Source organism: Cyprinodon variegatus, unplaced genomic scaffold (assembly GCF_000732505.1).
Source record: "Cyprinodon variegatus isolate N-32 unplaced genomic scaffold, C_variegatus-1.0 Scaffold565, whole genome shotgun sequence".
Taxonomy (NCBI): Eukaryota; Metazoa; Chordata; class Actinopteri; order Cyprinodontiformes; family Cyprinodontidae; genus Cyprinodon; species Cyprinodon variegatus.
The window spans coordinates 12,788-26,646 of NW_015151018.1; the positions used below are offsets into that span (position 1 = coordinate 12,788).

The 13,859-nt window shown below is 41.2% G+C and overlaps 1 protein-coding gene across 5 annotated transcripts in view; it reads right to left on the reverse strand.

Moving 5' to 3' along the window:
- Window positions 1-11,546, reverse strand: part of sf3b1 (splicing factor 3b subunit 1) — a 17,856-nt gene extending 6,310 nt beyond the window's left edge. The window contains exons 1-13 of one of the 5 annotated variants that reach the window (XM_015391940.1): window positions 11,447-11,546; window positions 8,820-8,995; window positions 8,549-8,650; window positions 8,344-8,458; window positions 5,561-5,640; window positions 3,528-3,713; window positions 2,991-3,453; window positions 2,786-2,907; window positions 2,510-2,707; window positions 2,331-2,432; window positions 1,167-1,346; window positions 1,007-1,093; window positions 444-714 (exon numbers count right to left, since the gene is read on the reverse strand). In XM_015391940.1, coding sequence (XP_015247426.1) covers window positions 444-714; window positions 1,007-1,093; window positions 1,167-1,346; window positions 2,331-2,432; window positions 2,510-2,707; window positions 2,786-2,907; window positions 2,991-3,453; window positions 3,528-3,713; window positions 5,561-5,640; window positions 8,344-8,458; window positions 8,549-8,650; window positions 8,820-8,995; window positions 11,447-11,474 — 2,110 coding nt within the window. In that variant the 5' untranslated portion in view covers window positions 11,475-11,546. Of the gene's footprint in view, window positions 1-443; window positions 715-1,006; window positions 1,094-1,166; window positions 1,347-2,330; window positions 2,433-2,509; window positions 2,708-2,785; window positions 2,908-2,990; window positions 3,454-3,527; window positions 3,714-5,560; window positions 6,563-8,343; window positions 8,459-8,548; window positions 8,651-8,819; window positions 8,996-11,446 lie in introns of those variants that run through there. The other 4 variants (XM_015391941.1, XR_001481754.1, XM_015391943.1 and 1 more) reach the window with 4 other exon arrangements.
- Between the last annotated feature and the right edge of the window lie 2,313 nt (window positions 11,547-13,859).

Sequence of the window (13,859 nt, forward strand, 5' to 3'; positions counted from 1 at the left end):
GACGGAACCAATAATGGCGAGCCATTATTTTATTTTTTTAATAATAATAACAAAAAAAAATCAATTTTAATGTTTAGATTACAAAAATAAATCGTAATAAAAATAATCCTATTTATGATGATTTAAAAATTAAAACCTACGAAAGACTAATTTAAGACATTTTAATACCAATTAAGGCCTTAGTTTTATTTTGAAGAATTCAATGCCTTTTAAGACTTTTTAAGGACCCGCGGGAACCCTGCTTTCCTCTGTTCCGAGTCCGCACTCGCGTTCTTGTGAATGGAAAAACGGCCCTAGTGTTAAAGACCTTCAAGTATCGATTTACTCAACTTCAGATGCGACTAAACCGTAATTTTCTTTTAATAACGAAACAAGAACTGAGATTTTTGTTTGGATTTAACGGTTTGTTAATGAATGTCTGAAACCAGAAGCTGAAAACTGACCGTGTTCTATAATCTCCACCAGGCTGCGCAGGTGAGGCAGGATGGCACAGCCCATCAGGATGGCGATCTGCTGGACGATCTTGATGCCGGTGTGTCTCGCCTGCCACGACTTCTTGCTTTTACACACGGCTTTGAGGAAGGGTAGGAGGGAGGGGATGCCGAGGGCGGAGGCCACCACGGCGAAGGCTCGAGCGGTGGTGTTTCTCACGTACTCGTCCATGTTGTCGATGTCCGGCCTCATGGTGGAGATCATGGTGGCCAAGCCGGCAGCCTGGGACACGAAACGCACGTAAACGTTAAAAATCAACCAGCTGATCAAGTTCAGTACAGGTCGTCCTTCTGGGGAAAAAACAGACTGAATCTACCAGAGAAGAATGGTTATTCAAATCTTTGTAACCAACGGGTGCAGGTTGAGAACAGACCAGTTGGAAACACCAGGTCTGCATGCTCTCATGCGTCAATCTGGCGAACAACTAGCCCCGTTCTGACCACAGACCGGTCCAACAGGCGAGAATGGTTCGCTAAAACCTCCTCATACTGCAGCAGCCTGACAAGAACGATACCTTGGCCAAATTGGAGATGATCTCCCTGCCTTCCACTCTGGCGTAATAATCTTCATCGATCAGCAGCGGCTCGATCACCACCAGGATCTGCAGAGAGGAGAACCGTTAGAGAACGGCAGACGTTCGCAGAGTGAACCCACCTCGCCGCCGCGGACCTCACCTTGTGGACGTACGGCCGGACCAGGTCGTCCAGTTTGTAGAGGATGCGGTCGATGACCTTGACCAGCAGGTGGCGCTCCTGGTCCTCCAGCGTGGGGGACATGAGCAGCGGCAGGATCTGGTTGAATAGCGGACCCGCTCCAAACTCCCGAGCTTTATCTGTAATCTGGCGCAGAGCGGCCTGGCAGAGGAGGACGGCACGGGTCAGAACCAGAGGTCACATTCAACAGATATCCCAAAATAAAAAGGTCCTTTTATGGACTTTAAGCTGCATCTGTATCCTTCAGCTTAATACAACAAATCAAAATCTCTAAAAAAGTCTTCCTCTTGTTCACGGATTCTGAAATGATGTCAGACTGTGGAAACCCTGAATAAAATAACTATGTATACCGATTCTCTAGAAAAGTCACATTATATTAATAGTATTATCTTGTGTAAACATACTGTGACTCTAAAATAAAAGTTATTTATTTGTGACATTGACTTCTGTCTTGTGATTTATCTTAAGTTTTTAACCTGTCAAGTTTTTTTTTTGATTTTTAACATTACATTTTGTATTTTTCCAAGCACACAACATTTTAAAGCAAAGTTTAGTTTGAAAATAATGTGCAGGAAGGATTGAAAAGCATGTTAACACGGTAATGTAGGCTTGAGTTCATTATCTGACGCATGCAGATACACACCAGGAACCTGGAAACTTAAAAAATACTGAATTACAAAAAACATTTAAAAAAAACAAACATGTTCCATTGATATATATACAAAAATGAATATTAGGAACTATATTTATCAAACATTATACTGGGCAAGTAAAAATTGTTTCTGGGCAAATTCAAAGTCAGTTGCCCGAAAAAATCCTTAACGTCAACCCCTGGTACCCTTAACTTTTCCAGCATATGCCAGCATTTTTGACGGGTTTTTCGTACATCAGGAATGGTCTAAATCGTTAAGGTGTGACAGTAGCTTAAGAAGAACATAGAGCTGAGGTCCTGCTGGTTTCCATTGCTCCCAGTAGAGTCATCAGTCCACTGAGCTCCACGGGCAGCAGCAGCTCCTCAGAGGGGAGGTCGTGTAGCGAGCACATATTCACGCTGCGGCTACGCAGGCTCAGCGCTGGGTGTTGATCCTGCAGCAGTTGATGCTTCTGTAACGGGTAAAAACTGACCTTTCTCATGGGGGGGGTCCCATTCTTGATCTTCAGCAACAGCTTCATGATCTTCCGCTCCTTCTGCTCCTCCGGGCTCAGAGTCGATTCATCCACCTCGACCTGAAACCAGCAGACAGTCAGTTCATGGGATGATTTACGGCGTGAAGCTTTAGCGGTAAAACGGTCCGGCTGCTGACCAGCAGTTTGTCGAAGTACTGAATGTCGTCGGGTTTGAGGAAGGGGAGGTTCCCTGAGGGCTGGTCGTTCATCTGCTTGGTGGTGCGGTCCTCCGCCTGCATGTGGAAACCCGTCATGCCCCCGATGGGTGTGGGCGTGGCCGACAGCTTACGGGCCGGGGTTCGGATCGGAACGTATCCTGCTGGAGGAGGTAGAACCTGCAGAGAGGAGGGAGGGATGAGCTGGAAGAGCAGGTGAACGGGTCACAGTCAGCCGGCGGACAGAAAGGAACTGACCTTATAGCCTTCGGGGAACATGGCGTCCAGCTCCTCGTCGGTGAGCGGTCGGTTCCTCTCATCGATCTCCCGCTCCCACCGCCACGCCTGGAGCTGCTCTGGGGTCATGCTCATCAGGTGACCTGGAAGCAAACAAAGGTGGGATTCATGAAGGGGAAATGAGAGCTCTAAGTCTCCATGAGGTCGCCGAGGCGACGGTGTTTACCAGGAGTGGGCGTGGCCATGTTCATGGCCGGTGTTCCCAGCGGGGTTTTTCCTGGGGTCAGCAGTGGAGTGGAGGATCCCATCTGACTGGCCGGCGTCTCGTCCCACCGGGACTTCCTCTTGCTGGCCCCTGGGGTGGGGGTCTCCCCCACAGACTCCTCCCCTCGGTCTGTTCGGGGGGTCTCTGCCCAGCCGCTGCCATGGCCGGGCGTCTCCCTCTCCGTCTTCGGGGTCTCGTCCCAGCGGTTCTTGCGGACGCTTCCTGTGGCGCCGCCATGGCCGGGCGTGGCGTGGCCGGGCGTGTCCCTGCCGGGGGTAGCTGCGCCGGCGGGGGTGTGGCTGGGAGTGGGGTCCCACATGCGGGTGCTGGGGGTGGCCCCCGGGGTCTCGCTGCCTTTAGGACGACCAGGAGTTTCATCCCAGCGGCTGTTGGAGGGCGTGTGCGCCGGCGTGTGTCCTGGAGTCTAAAACAGAGCAGGATGAGTGAAGTCAGGTTTTTTTCCCCAGGAACCAGAACAGGCTGGATGTGAAGAATCACCTCAGCGCCGGCGTCAGCCTGGTCCCAGCTGGACAGTTTTTTGGGTGTGGCGTTGGACGGGGTTTGGTCAGCTGTCTGGTCCCAGCGGCGCTTACGTTTGGCAGCGGCCTGGGAGGCAGCAGAGCCGTTGACCGCCTTCAGGTCTCCTGATTTGGCCTTCTCTGCCAGCTGCAGGCGGATCTCCCTCTAAACAGACAGACCGGGACAGACGAAACGTTAAAACCAGCCATTAAATGAGCCTTCTCCAGAATAAAAAGCCAGATTTCAATCTAAATCCGTCATTCGTTTGCACTTTCAATGTGGCAGAACAACCAAGATTTTCTGAGCTTTGACAGAACCTTTAACACGCTTATATAACTTCTTATATTAATGATAACTAAGGCTATGTTCACACTGGAGGCCTTAATGCTTAGATCCTTCACTATATTCATATTGAAATAAATCCAAGTAATTTTTTGCTTTTAATCACTTGATTGGACATTTAATGATCTAATTTTGGATTTACTGGTTGATTGAACTTTTAAATCGTGTTATTAGATAAATGAATAAATGTTCATCTATTGATTTCGTGGTGCATTTCCTGCTATATTGTGTCTCAGGAATCGCATCAGAGATGGGAAATAAATCAGCATTAGTATAAACAGCAGAACGCTGATCAGTTATTTCCCCTGAAATTCAGGTTTTAAGCTTTAACACAACAAAAAATTTACTCTAAATAAGGCAGTTTCCTTGAATTGAGCAGGTAAGTTAGACACTTTGCCAATACAAGACAAATTGCATTTAAAATAAGAAAAAACAAAACAAAAAAACAATTGCATTGTCTTATTTCAAGTGCATATTATCTAATTATTTTATTTTTAGAGTAAAAATAGTAATTCCATTGGCAAATATTCTTATTTCCCTGCTCAAATTAGGGGTAAATAGACTTAATTTAAGACACTATTACTTATTACCAGATTGTTTTTCCAGAGTACGAAAGGATGCGCATTCTGGAAGCCTGACGTTCATTTCGCCGTACTGGTTGCAGTTTGGAAAGTGGTGGTTTAAAGGAAAAGTCGCTCATGTTTAGAATTCAAACTTCTGAAAGTTCTTTAATCATGAAATGATTCCATCCTGTTCAATAAATGATCAGTGTTTTTAATTCAGGGTAATTTTCATGTGAATGTGCTTTACTGGAGGCATCCATGTTTGTCAAAGAACACTACTGCCACCTACTGGTTAGTGACGTCACGGTGCGGTATCGGCTGTTGATCAAGTCCCAGTGCTGTATCTGGTGTTTGTCACAACGCGCTATTATCCAAGTCATCTTGAAAACATTCTTCTTCCAAATGTTGGCTACATATTACGGGTTTTTTCTCTGGCCAGAAGTTCGATGGTAAATCCTCCCTCTTCAAGTTGGCGATCCAACGACCAACCCGTCCGTGGAGGATCAGGAATCAGAAAGGTGGAATAACTCTTTTTTTCACTTTTACCCGATGTATTCCAGCATCCAGCTGCCATGCACGTGGGCATTGTCAGTTTCACTATAGCTCTGGTGAATTTCAATGGTGAAGTCCTCTGGAAATCTTCAATAATTGTTGTTGATTGCAGATGTGTCTAGTAGTTCCCATTGATTTAGCTTGGAAAGCGGGGAGAATGGCGCTAGGCTTACCGCACCGTGACGTCACTGCTGGAAGATGGCGGGGGGGGAGTTCCATATTAGAGGGGTTCTATATATTAGACTGATCGCAGCGAAAATTTGTTTTTATTTTTTACTGATTAAAGCTAAATTAATTAAATTCACAGCAAACAATTAGTTTTAGGTATAAATAATGATCCTTTATATATTCCTCGCTGACTGAACTTTTCCTTTAAGTGCTATTAAATAAAACTGGGAACTGGGAATCATGTTAAGAGGTGGTGGAATAGATGTTTAGGCAGAAAACAGGAAAGGGAGATTCTATTTTTTTGTTTTTCCATAAATGAAGCTGCAGGAGCCTCATCAGCTTCTGTTCAAGCTGTACAGGAAATAAACTCCTCTTTTAGAGTCTCACCTCCTCTTTGGATAGGTTCTGCTCCATCATCACGTCCACGTACGACCTGACCTGCATCTTAGGGTCCGGTGTTTTACCCCCTGCGCGAAAGAGCACCAACAGAACAAAGAAGAGCCGTCAGGGACAGTGGAGGACGAGCCGTCGCAAACACAGTAAGCTCGTTACCAACACATTTACTTATGTTCCTGCTCTAACAGCTGATTAGCAAAACAACTTCTACTGAATTGTGTTAACATTTACAGGTTGTTCTTAAACTGAGTCATAGCAGTTTAGAGAAAAACAAACAGATACATGAGAAAAGCTGAGGTTGTGATGATTTCTTTAAGTGGATTAAGAAGTATAGCCATCACTGATGCAGGGCTCCTGGGCTGTGCTCCTCAGAATACGTACACTTTCAGTGCCAAGGGTCCTTCTGCAGTCAGACTTCAACCGGCAGAAAAGAAGCCTAGAAAATTTCTCTTTACCATTAGTAACACTTTGGAAAAGGGTTTGAAGTCACAAACAACAGTATACCACCTGTGTTGCAATGATTTATGGCATTCAAAGAACAATGCATCTTCTTCGGGGCATACCCACCAAACTACAAACAACTGATGCCGACACTTTGGTCCACATTGGTTTGACTTTCACTACAGAGTTTGGCAAAATTCAATGGATCTACAGGACAATGAGCAGAAAATGACATCTGCAGGGGAAAAATGTGGATTTTTAACAGCACGGCTGATCCCTCTTTTATTAAACTCTGCTTCCTCTGAGAGCCAAATGTAAAGATATGAAGCCAAATTTGGACTGGTTGGATCTATGAGGCCGAATCAAAGAGGTGCTCAGGGGCTGAGGTTTTGAAGTAGCTGCGCTGCATCTCATTCCCCATCACAGCCTCCCAAACAAGCGGCCAGTGGACCCTGACCCAACTGACAAGTGCACTGTCTTCCCCATAACCTACACAGGATGAGTTGCTGCACCCTTTACAGAGTGCAGTACAGGACTGGCAAAGCAGTACTGCTGTAGGAGAGAAATTAAGGACAGTTAGTATGGGCCTGTGGTATTTTTCGCACACAACTTTTCTTGGCAACATATTTCTATTTTACAGGGAGAGAGCTGTAAAATAAAAATATATTTTAACATGACAAAGTTACACAAAGAGCTCTCTCTACATGCAGGTTTCAGAGAAACTAGACCAGATCTGAAACTCTCCGGCCGTTTTTTGACGCTCCTATTGAAAATTAGCTTCTAATAAGTTGCTTTGATTTTAGTCAGAGCAGAAAATGCTAAGAAACCTTAAATATGTCTACAAAGCAAGTTTTATACTGGACTTTTATGTAGAGGCCCATGATTTACATCCATCTAAAAACTACTGGATGCGGTTTAATCCGTACGATGATCAGAATAAAGTCTTAAAACACTTTTTATTTTCTGGGCCTTGGACAGAACAGAGAAATGTAAGAGCTAAGGAGCGTTACTGCTACAAAATTACCCCGACATCCCACATCCTCCGTAACCGTTCCGCTCCGCTCCAGACCGCCTGCGCAAAGCAGCCTCTGCTGTTCCTCCTGTCCTGCTCCGCTCAGACTTCCTCGGAGCTCGAGGAGAGCATGCGCGATATTATTAAATTCATAGGATAAAAGGATTTGGTAATAAACAACGCTTTATTTAATATAACATTAAAATCACCATCAGGATGTTCAGTTTCTGCCCAAATTTTTTCTTTTTTGGGGGATTTTTGTAACAGGGATAATTGTGATCATAGTTTGTATGAAACTCAGCATCTCTTCATCCAGGCCTGAGATAAGAAGTTTGTTTTGAAGTTTTGACTGGATTTGATTAAACTTTTAAGCCTCTCACTGTAAAATAAATATTTAAATCAGGATGAGAAATCTGCTTCCTGGTATGATGAAGTATGAATAGTATAGCATCCAATCATTCAATTAAACGGTCTTAGTTTTTGGGTATTTACAAGAGTTATGCTCTAATTAGTAGTTACCGATCTGTCGTTACCATATTCTAATTTGACAAACTGGATCTGCGATGTTCTTTTTCCTGTTTGGTGCGATTGCAATTACGGATCTTGACCTGGCCGGACCGGAGCAAAAAATAACTTGGCTTCGTATTTTGACGGTGAAGAACGGAGGAGCAGCGGTGGATGTGGAACGGTTCCCTTAGATTAAAATGACAGCCAAGTACTCCACACGAGGTACGTGAGCGGGGCGGAGACGGAGGATGTGGAATCTGGGGGTTAGCAGTAAGTCTCTGCTGCTCGGTCTTTCCTCCTCTGACTGCCTTGGGATCTACGTGACTGTGCCCAGTATGGAAAAGCACAGTGCATCGGCAGGTCAGCGGCGCCGGACCTAACCCAGGTCTTCACATGCTGTCTGCCATGTTGGGTAGCGTAAACCGTTCGACGCACACGCATCCCAACTGCTACCCATGTTTGTTAGGCGAGACCCAACCACCTCTCCCCCTAAACACATGGTTAACCCTATAGAGTCCCAAATCAGGCAGTAAAAAAAAAAAAGCTTATTATTGGTAAAATCAGAAAACTGACTCTCCTTAACAGAAAAAAATGATTCTGTAGTTTTATTTGGATTTAAATCAAAAAGGAAGGATTGACCATAGGGAAGGCACAGAGTCTGGGAAGCAAGCTAGAGCAATGTGGTCGAAGGGTTGAGCGGTAAAGCTAAGCTACTGATGTTTATGAACAGGGAAAAATCACAAACGTGAGCAGAGGGGAAATTAAAAGTTCGGGGAGTGTCGATGTGATGGAAACATAAACGACAAGGAATTACCATCAGCAAACGGATCGAGACGCTCAGGCGAGATGATCATCTGTCTGCGACGGGCTTTGTATTCATCCTCCCGATCTGCGATCTTCTGTGGACGGTGTTCTGCAAAGGGGTCGTACTGCGACACAAAAATCACGCAGTTTTATATTTTTTTTTGCTCCGTCATCTTTAAATAACGATGAGATGCACCAGAAAAACATGGACATACCTGCTCATCTGACTGGGGGATAGAATTAAGCATCGCCACCGGCGCGTGGAAGCTGGGCTTCTTTTGTCCCAGTAAGCTTGTTGACGTGTCGTCTTCGTCGTCCTGAGGAGGAACGGAAAAGCAGGAGTCTAGTCAAATCTCACCAAACTGGCAAGATTCTCCTAGCTCGCGTATAGAACACGTATGGGGAGCAGTCAAGCTCCACGGGGCCAAAAATGATGCGGGAGAACACAAAGCAGCAGAATAAAACGCAAATTTTAAATCTACTTACATCCTCCTGTTCGTTTGCTGCGATTGAGGTGACATATCCTGCAAAACGGCTGTCGCTGCCTCCATAGATCTCCTGGTCATAAAAGCCAGTGGACACCAGGCCCACTCCCTGCTCTCCATTCTCCTCCTGCAGGGAGGCCTTCATCCCCTGGATCTCCAGGATCTGGGCCTCGATATCTAATTTCAAGAGAAGGAATAAAAATGAAAAATTATGAATAATAAAGTCCATGTGTTGATCCTTCACCACTGCGCGGGAAATTAATGCTGGATACGACAATAACGGTACAGTTCAAAGACCTTCAGTTCTGGATTCATGATATCTGCTGCATCAAGCAGCAATTTAGTCAACAGGACGTTCACTGGAAGGCGTCAGAAATTAGCCAGGGTTGTATTCTACATTATCCAGGAATGAGTCTCTGAAGGACAGATGTGTTAAAAATATGCCTTTGGGTTTTATATTTATGTAACTTTCAACTAATTACAAAGATAGGGGCAAATTTAAGGATGCTAAAATCCATCATTACCAACTCTCTGCATTGACTGCAAAGTTTAAAAAATGTTTTAATGTTTTTTCAGGTTAATCAAGCAAGCTTTTGTTATTCAACTGCAGAGAAATTTCTTTTTAGTTCCTTTTTCAGCAGCTGGTCTTGAGGATTGTCACAGTGGATCTACCTCACTGGGACCAGATGATCCCCGTATTATCTAATGTCAAACAGATTCATCATCTCTCATAGGTAGATAATAAAATCCCACTTTATTTGCCTTTTTCAAATATTTCCCAATTGTGGAACAGTAAAGGGATTATATCTATTCTATTTTTAATGAATTACTAACCCTGTCCATTCCAATAAACCAATCATTTGAACTAAAAGGTTGGAACAAAATACGCCCAAATAAACAAAACAAATGATGCTTTTGTGGTTTATAAATATTCCAAGTGTAAATGAAATGCTTAGTGACAGCTGAGACTAGAAACAACTGATAACGAGACATACATTCATTAAAACTATAAGCGTTGATTAAATCTGAGCTTAAAAGTGTTCCTTACTCTAAAAAAGAGAAAACATTACTCAACCGTTGGGTTAAAGTGATCAATGGATTACTTAAGCGAGGATAACATCACATCACACATTGAGGGGCTAATCAGAAATTATTATTTTTAAACTATTAAGTTTCATCCTGAGAAGGCAACTGATACAAGTTACGTTTATTTATTTATTTATTTTTTTACTTTTAAGTATAAAAAAAAAAAAAAAAAAAAAAAATCAGACAGCAAACAGCAAATTAACTGTGAAATAATAATTGAACTTTATTGATCTCGCACTGAAGAAATGCACCTCTGCATATAATCCTCCCCCTTGGGGGGCAGGGGGCTGCCATTGTGCAGCTCAGGGACCCTGAGTGGCAGTCTGTGGGAGTGGGGCTTGAACTCAGAACCTCTGGATTCCCCGAACCACTGGGCCACCACTCCCCCTAATCACACTGAATTAGTCCAAAAATTGTCTTTAATTAAACCGCTGCATCTGTTGAGAATGAGAAATGGACATGAATTGGCCTAAACTGCATAGTCACCAGTACAGAGCTTGCTCAACATCAGCAGCAGATGGCCTGTAAAAGTTTCCAAAGCGTCATCCTAATTTACTGTAAGAAAAATAAAAGATGCTAAGATCTTTAAAAAAAAAAAAAGAAAAGAAAAAACTGTAGGTGATTCGTTATGTTAAATGTATTATTTATACTTTGCTATATAATAGGTGTTATATATATATATATAAATAAAACAAAAAAAACAAATGTATATTCTCAATAAAAAATGTAACAAGAACAATACAAAGTAAAAGACTAAAACTTCAGAACTTCATATTCACTAATTATTTTGAACATCGCCTCAAACAAATTGGGATATGGACAAAAATAGGAGAGAACTGGAAATATAAACAAAAAACAAAAACCTTGGGACATCATTTCGCACCATTTTAAAAAAAAAAAAAAAAAAAAAACCCAAGATACAAAAAACTAAAGACTAAGGATTGATAAATTAAATGCCACCAGCATCATTATTTAACGCGTGAGTGAAGGGGCCATATTGACATTTTTTTATTTATGAAATAATAAAAAAAACATTTTTTTTTAAGAACCCAGAAGTGGTTTTGTAAAACCGGAGTTTTGCATGGAACATTCTATAATGAACATAATGGCATTTGTTATGTAGGTTACTGCTGGTTACATGGGGGTCATGCTAGGCGCTAGCCTTCCTCCTTAACACCGATGGCAAAACATTAAACTAAATGACGACAAAAAGTCACGTGAATTATCAAGACTAATGCACGTTCTTAGCTTTAGCACGAAGAGCAAATTAAAGACTATGTATATATCCGAGTATTAAAAGAAAACAGCGACAGGAAATGTGTCGCTTTAAGCCAGCTAGTTAGCATTAGCAACCAGCGCCATTATATAAAACCGTCCGCGTTGCGTCGTCAGAGGCCTGCTGTTCATCCTCTTTAAAATCCTTAAATGAGCAGAATAGCGCGTGCTGCTTCCAGGGATAGAGTTGGTGGTGCATTTATTCAAACATCAATGTGAGTAATAGCTAGAAGATATTGAAACAACTACTATTTAATAGATTTTTACCTTCGTGTGTTTTGGCGATCTTCGCCATTTTGGTAGTGCTGGAGCTCGAGACTGAAGCCGGAAATGCGTCGCTCCGTCTTCTATCATGGGAGGAGGTTCTTCTTCTTCTTCTTCTCCTTACCACCTTCGCGGATAGCGCAACCTACTGTTCATTGAATGCTTTTCTTTCTTTCTTTTTTTTTTTTTATTAGAAAATTCTTTATAAAATACGACATTTAGACTTTAGACTTATTTTGTTTTGTCATTTTGTACACAAAAGTGTAAACAAAATGAAATTTCGTTAAGGTAAGTAGCTGTGATAAAAACATTGTTGATGAAAAAACAAACAAAGCAAAAAAAAGTAAATAAGTACATAAAGAAATACGTTCAATTCCCAGTGAATGATGTCCAGGGGTTTGAACAAAAATAATAATAATAAAAAAAAATTAACTGAATAAAAGTTAAAATAGTAATTAGGTAAAGCTACACGTAAAGCATGTAAAGGGATTAGATACATATTTTTAATTTACAGCATAAAGATAAAGTTTAAACAGCCTTTTTGTAAATGGAGGAGAACAATGTAGAAAAATAAATTGTTGCTTCCTTTAAAGAAAGAGATACATGAGGGTTTAATCATAATCTTTTTACATTTTTGGATATAAGAAGATACATGGGAAGAAATGGTCAGAATGTTCTTTTTTATATTTTTGTGATTCCAAATAAAACATCCTTAAAATAAAGTTCACATTTTTCATAAATATTGTCCAGAATGAAGCAACATACACCTTGCCTTAGATGCCTGGTGTACTCACAGGACCAGTGAGAGACAGACTCAGTAACTGTTGCAGGATGTGCAAGTTTACTGGGTAACAGCTGTGACTGATCTTAAAGGAAACCTCTTAAGCCTTGTTTACTAGTAAATATTTATTGGGTAGAGACCATGTTTTGTTCCCGCATACTCCTGAGACCAGACCAGACGGAAGTTACGTAAGGAACTGAGATGCAGTTTACTTGGAATTTGCTTGTTTTTTTATTTTTAGGAGATTTGGTTTGAAAACACAGTCTACCTATATACAGTAAGCATCAGTTGGATCAGTTGGAAGTCTTGGGCCTTCGAAAACAGAGAAGTCTGACCTTTAAATAACATTATAACACCTGGTGGAACAGCATAAAAAAAATAGCAAAATGTTTTGGGCTTATAGGAATCTTAAAATGGCATTATTGATACCGTAATTTAAGAGGTTTCCTTTTTCATTGAAAAGTTGACTTACCAGTGGGATATCATTCCCAACCAGTTTTCAAAAAACAGAGATTTTTTTCTTATAACATATATCTTTGGTATTCCAAAGAAAATACCTATTAGGAGAAAAATGATGTTTGAACATCAGTGACCAGGCCAGAAGGGCTTGTTTATGAAAATTAGAGAGAGCCACAGGAATACGATCAATGTTCTGCTTTTCGTTGTTTGGATTAAAGCTATGATTTTTGACAATAACATTTTTCCAACTCAATTCATAACATTTACAGTTCAATGATTATGGACATTTTCTCTCTCTCCGCTCCATTAAGGAAGATCTAACCTACCCTCCGTCTCATTGTTTTTCTCTTATCTTACTTTTACTCTTCATTGTTTTTAATGCAGATTTGTATTTTCTTGAAAAATATTAACTCTCTTGTCTCCATTATTATTTAAACCACTAAACCTTTCCTCTAAACAGAGGTGAGTAGAGTACCAAAGAATTATACTCAAGTAAGAGTAGCTCTAATTTAAAAAAAAATGTTTACTCAAGTAAAAGTAAAAAAGTATTCAGTAGAAAGGCTACTTCAGTGCTGAGTAACCGTTGGATACTAACATCAGATTTAATGTTTATAAATTATCCTGGCAAAGAGATTTAGTGTGCAATTTCAGTCATTTTAAAGACTCAGATGCATAAAGAATACAAATAAATGTCATGAATATAAAAGAACAGATTCGTGCAGAAGAAATACTTTGCCAGTTTATTTCCAACATCAAACTTCGAAAACCAATCCTTACAATCAGAACTGTATATATGTTAGGAAAACAAACTTCCAGTCAGTGTTGTGGTCAAGAACCCGAGACCAAGACAAGACCAAGACCAGCGCGTATGTGACAATAAAATGTGAAACATGATCAAAATCACTAAAATTGATCTAAAAGACCCACATTCACATAAAAACACCTAGATATTTAACACACAGAACTGGAATAAACATTAACATCTTTATTTAGTACTTCTGTGTAGTAATCACAGAATTTCTAACAATTAATCAAAGTCGATCAAAATAGTATTTTCTCTGCCGTTCATGAACAGTACAAACATTTATGTTGTTTTTAAATGTGCTATTTCAAAACAATGTGCAAATGTGTAAAACTGAAAAAATGCCAATCATTTCTCTCGTTTCTCTCTCATAT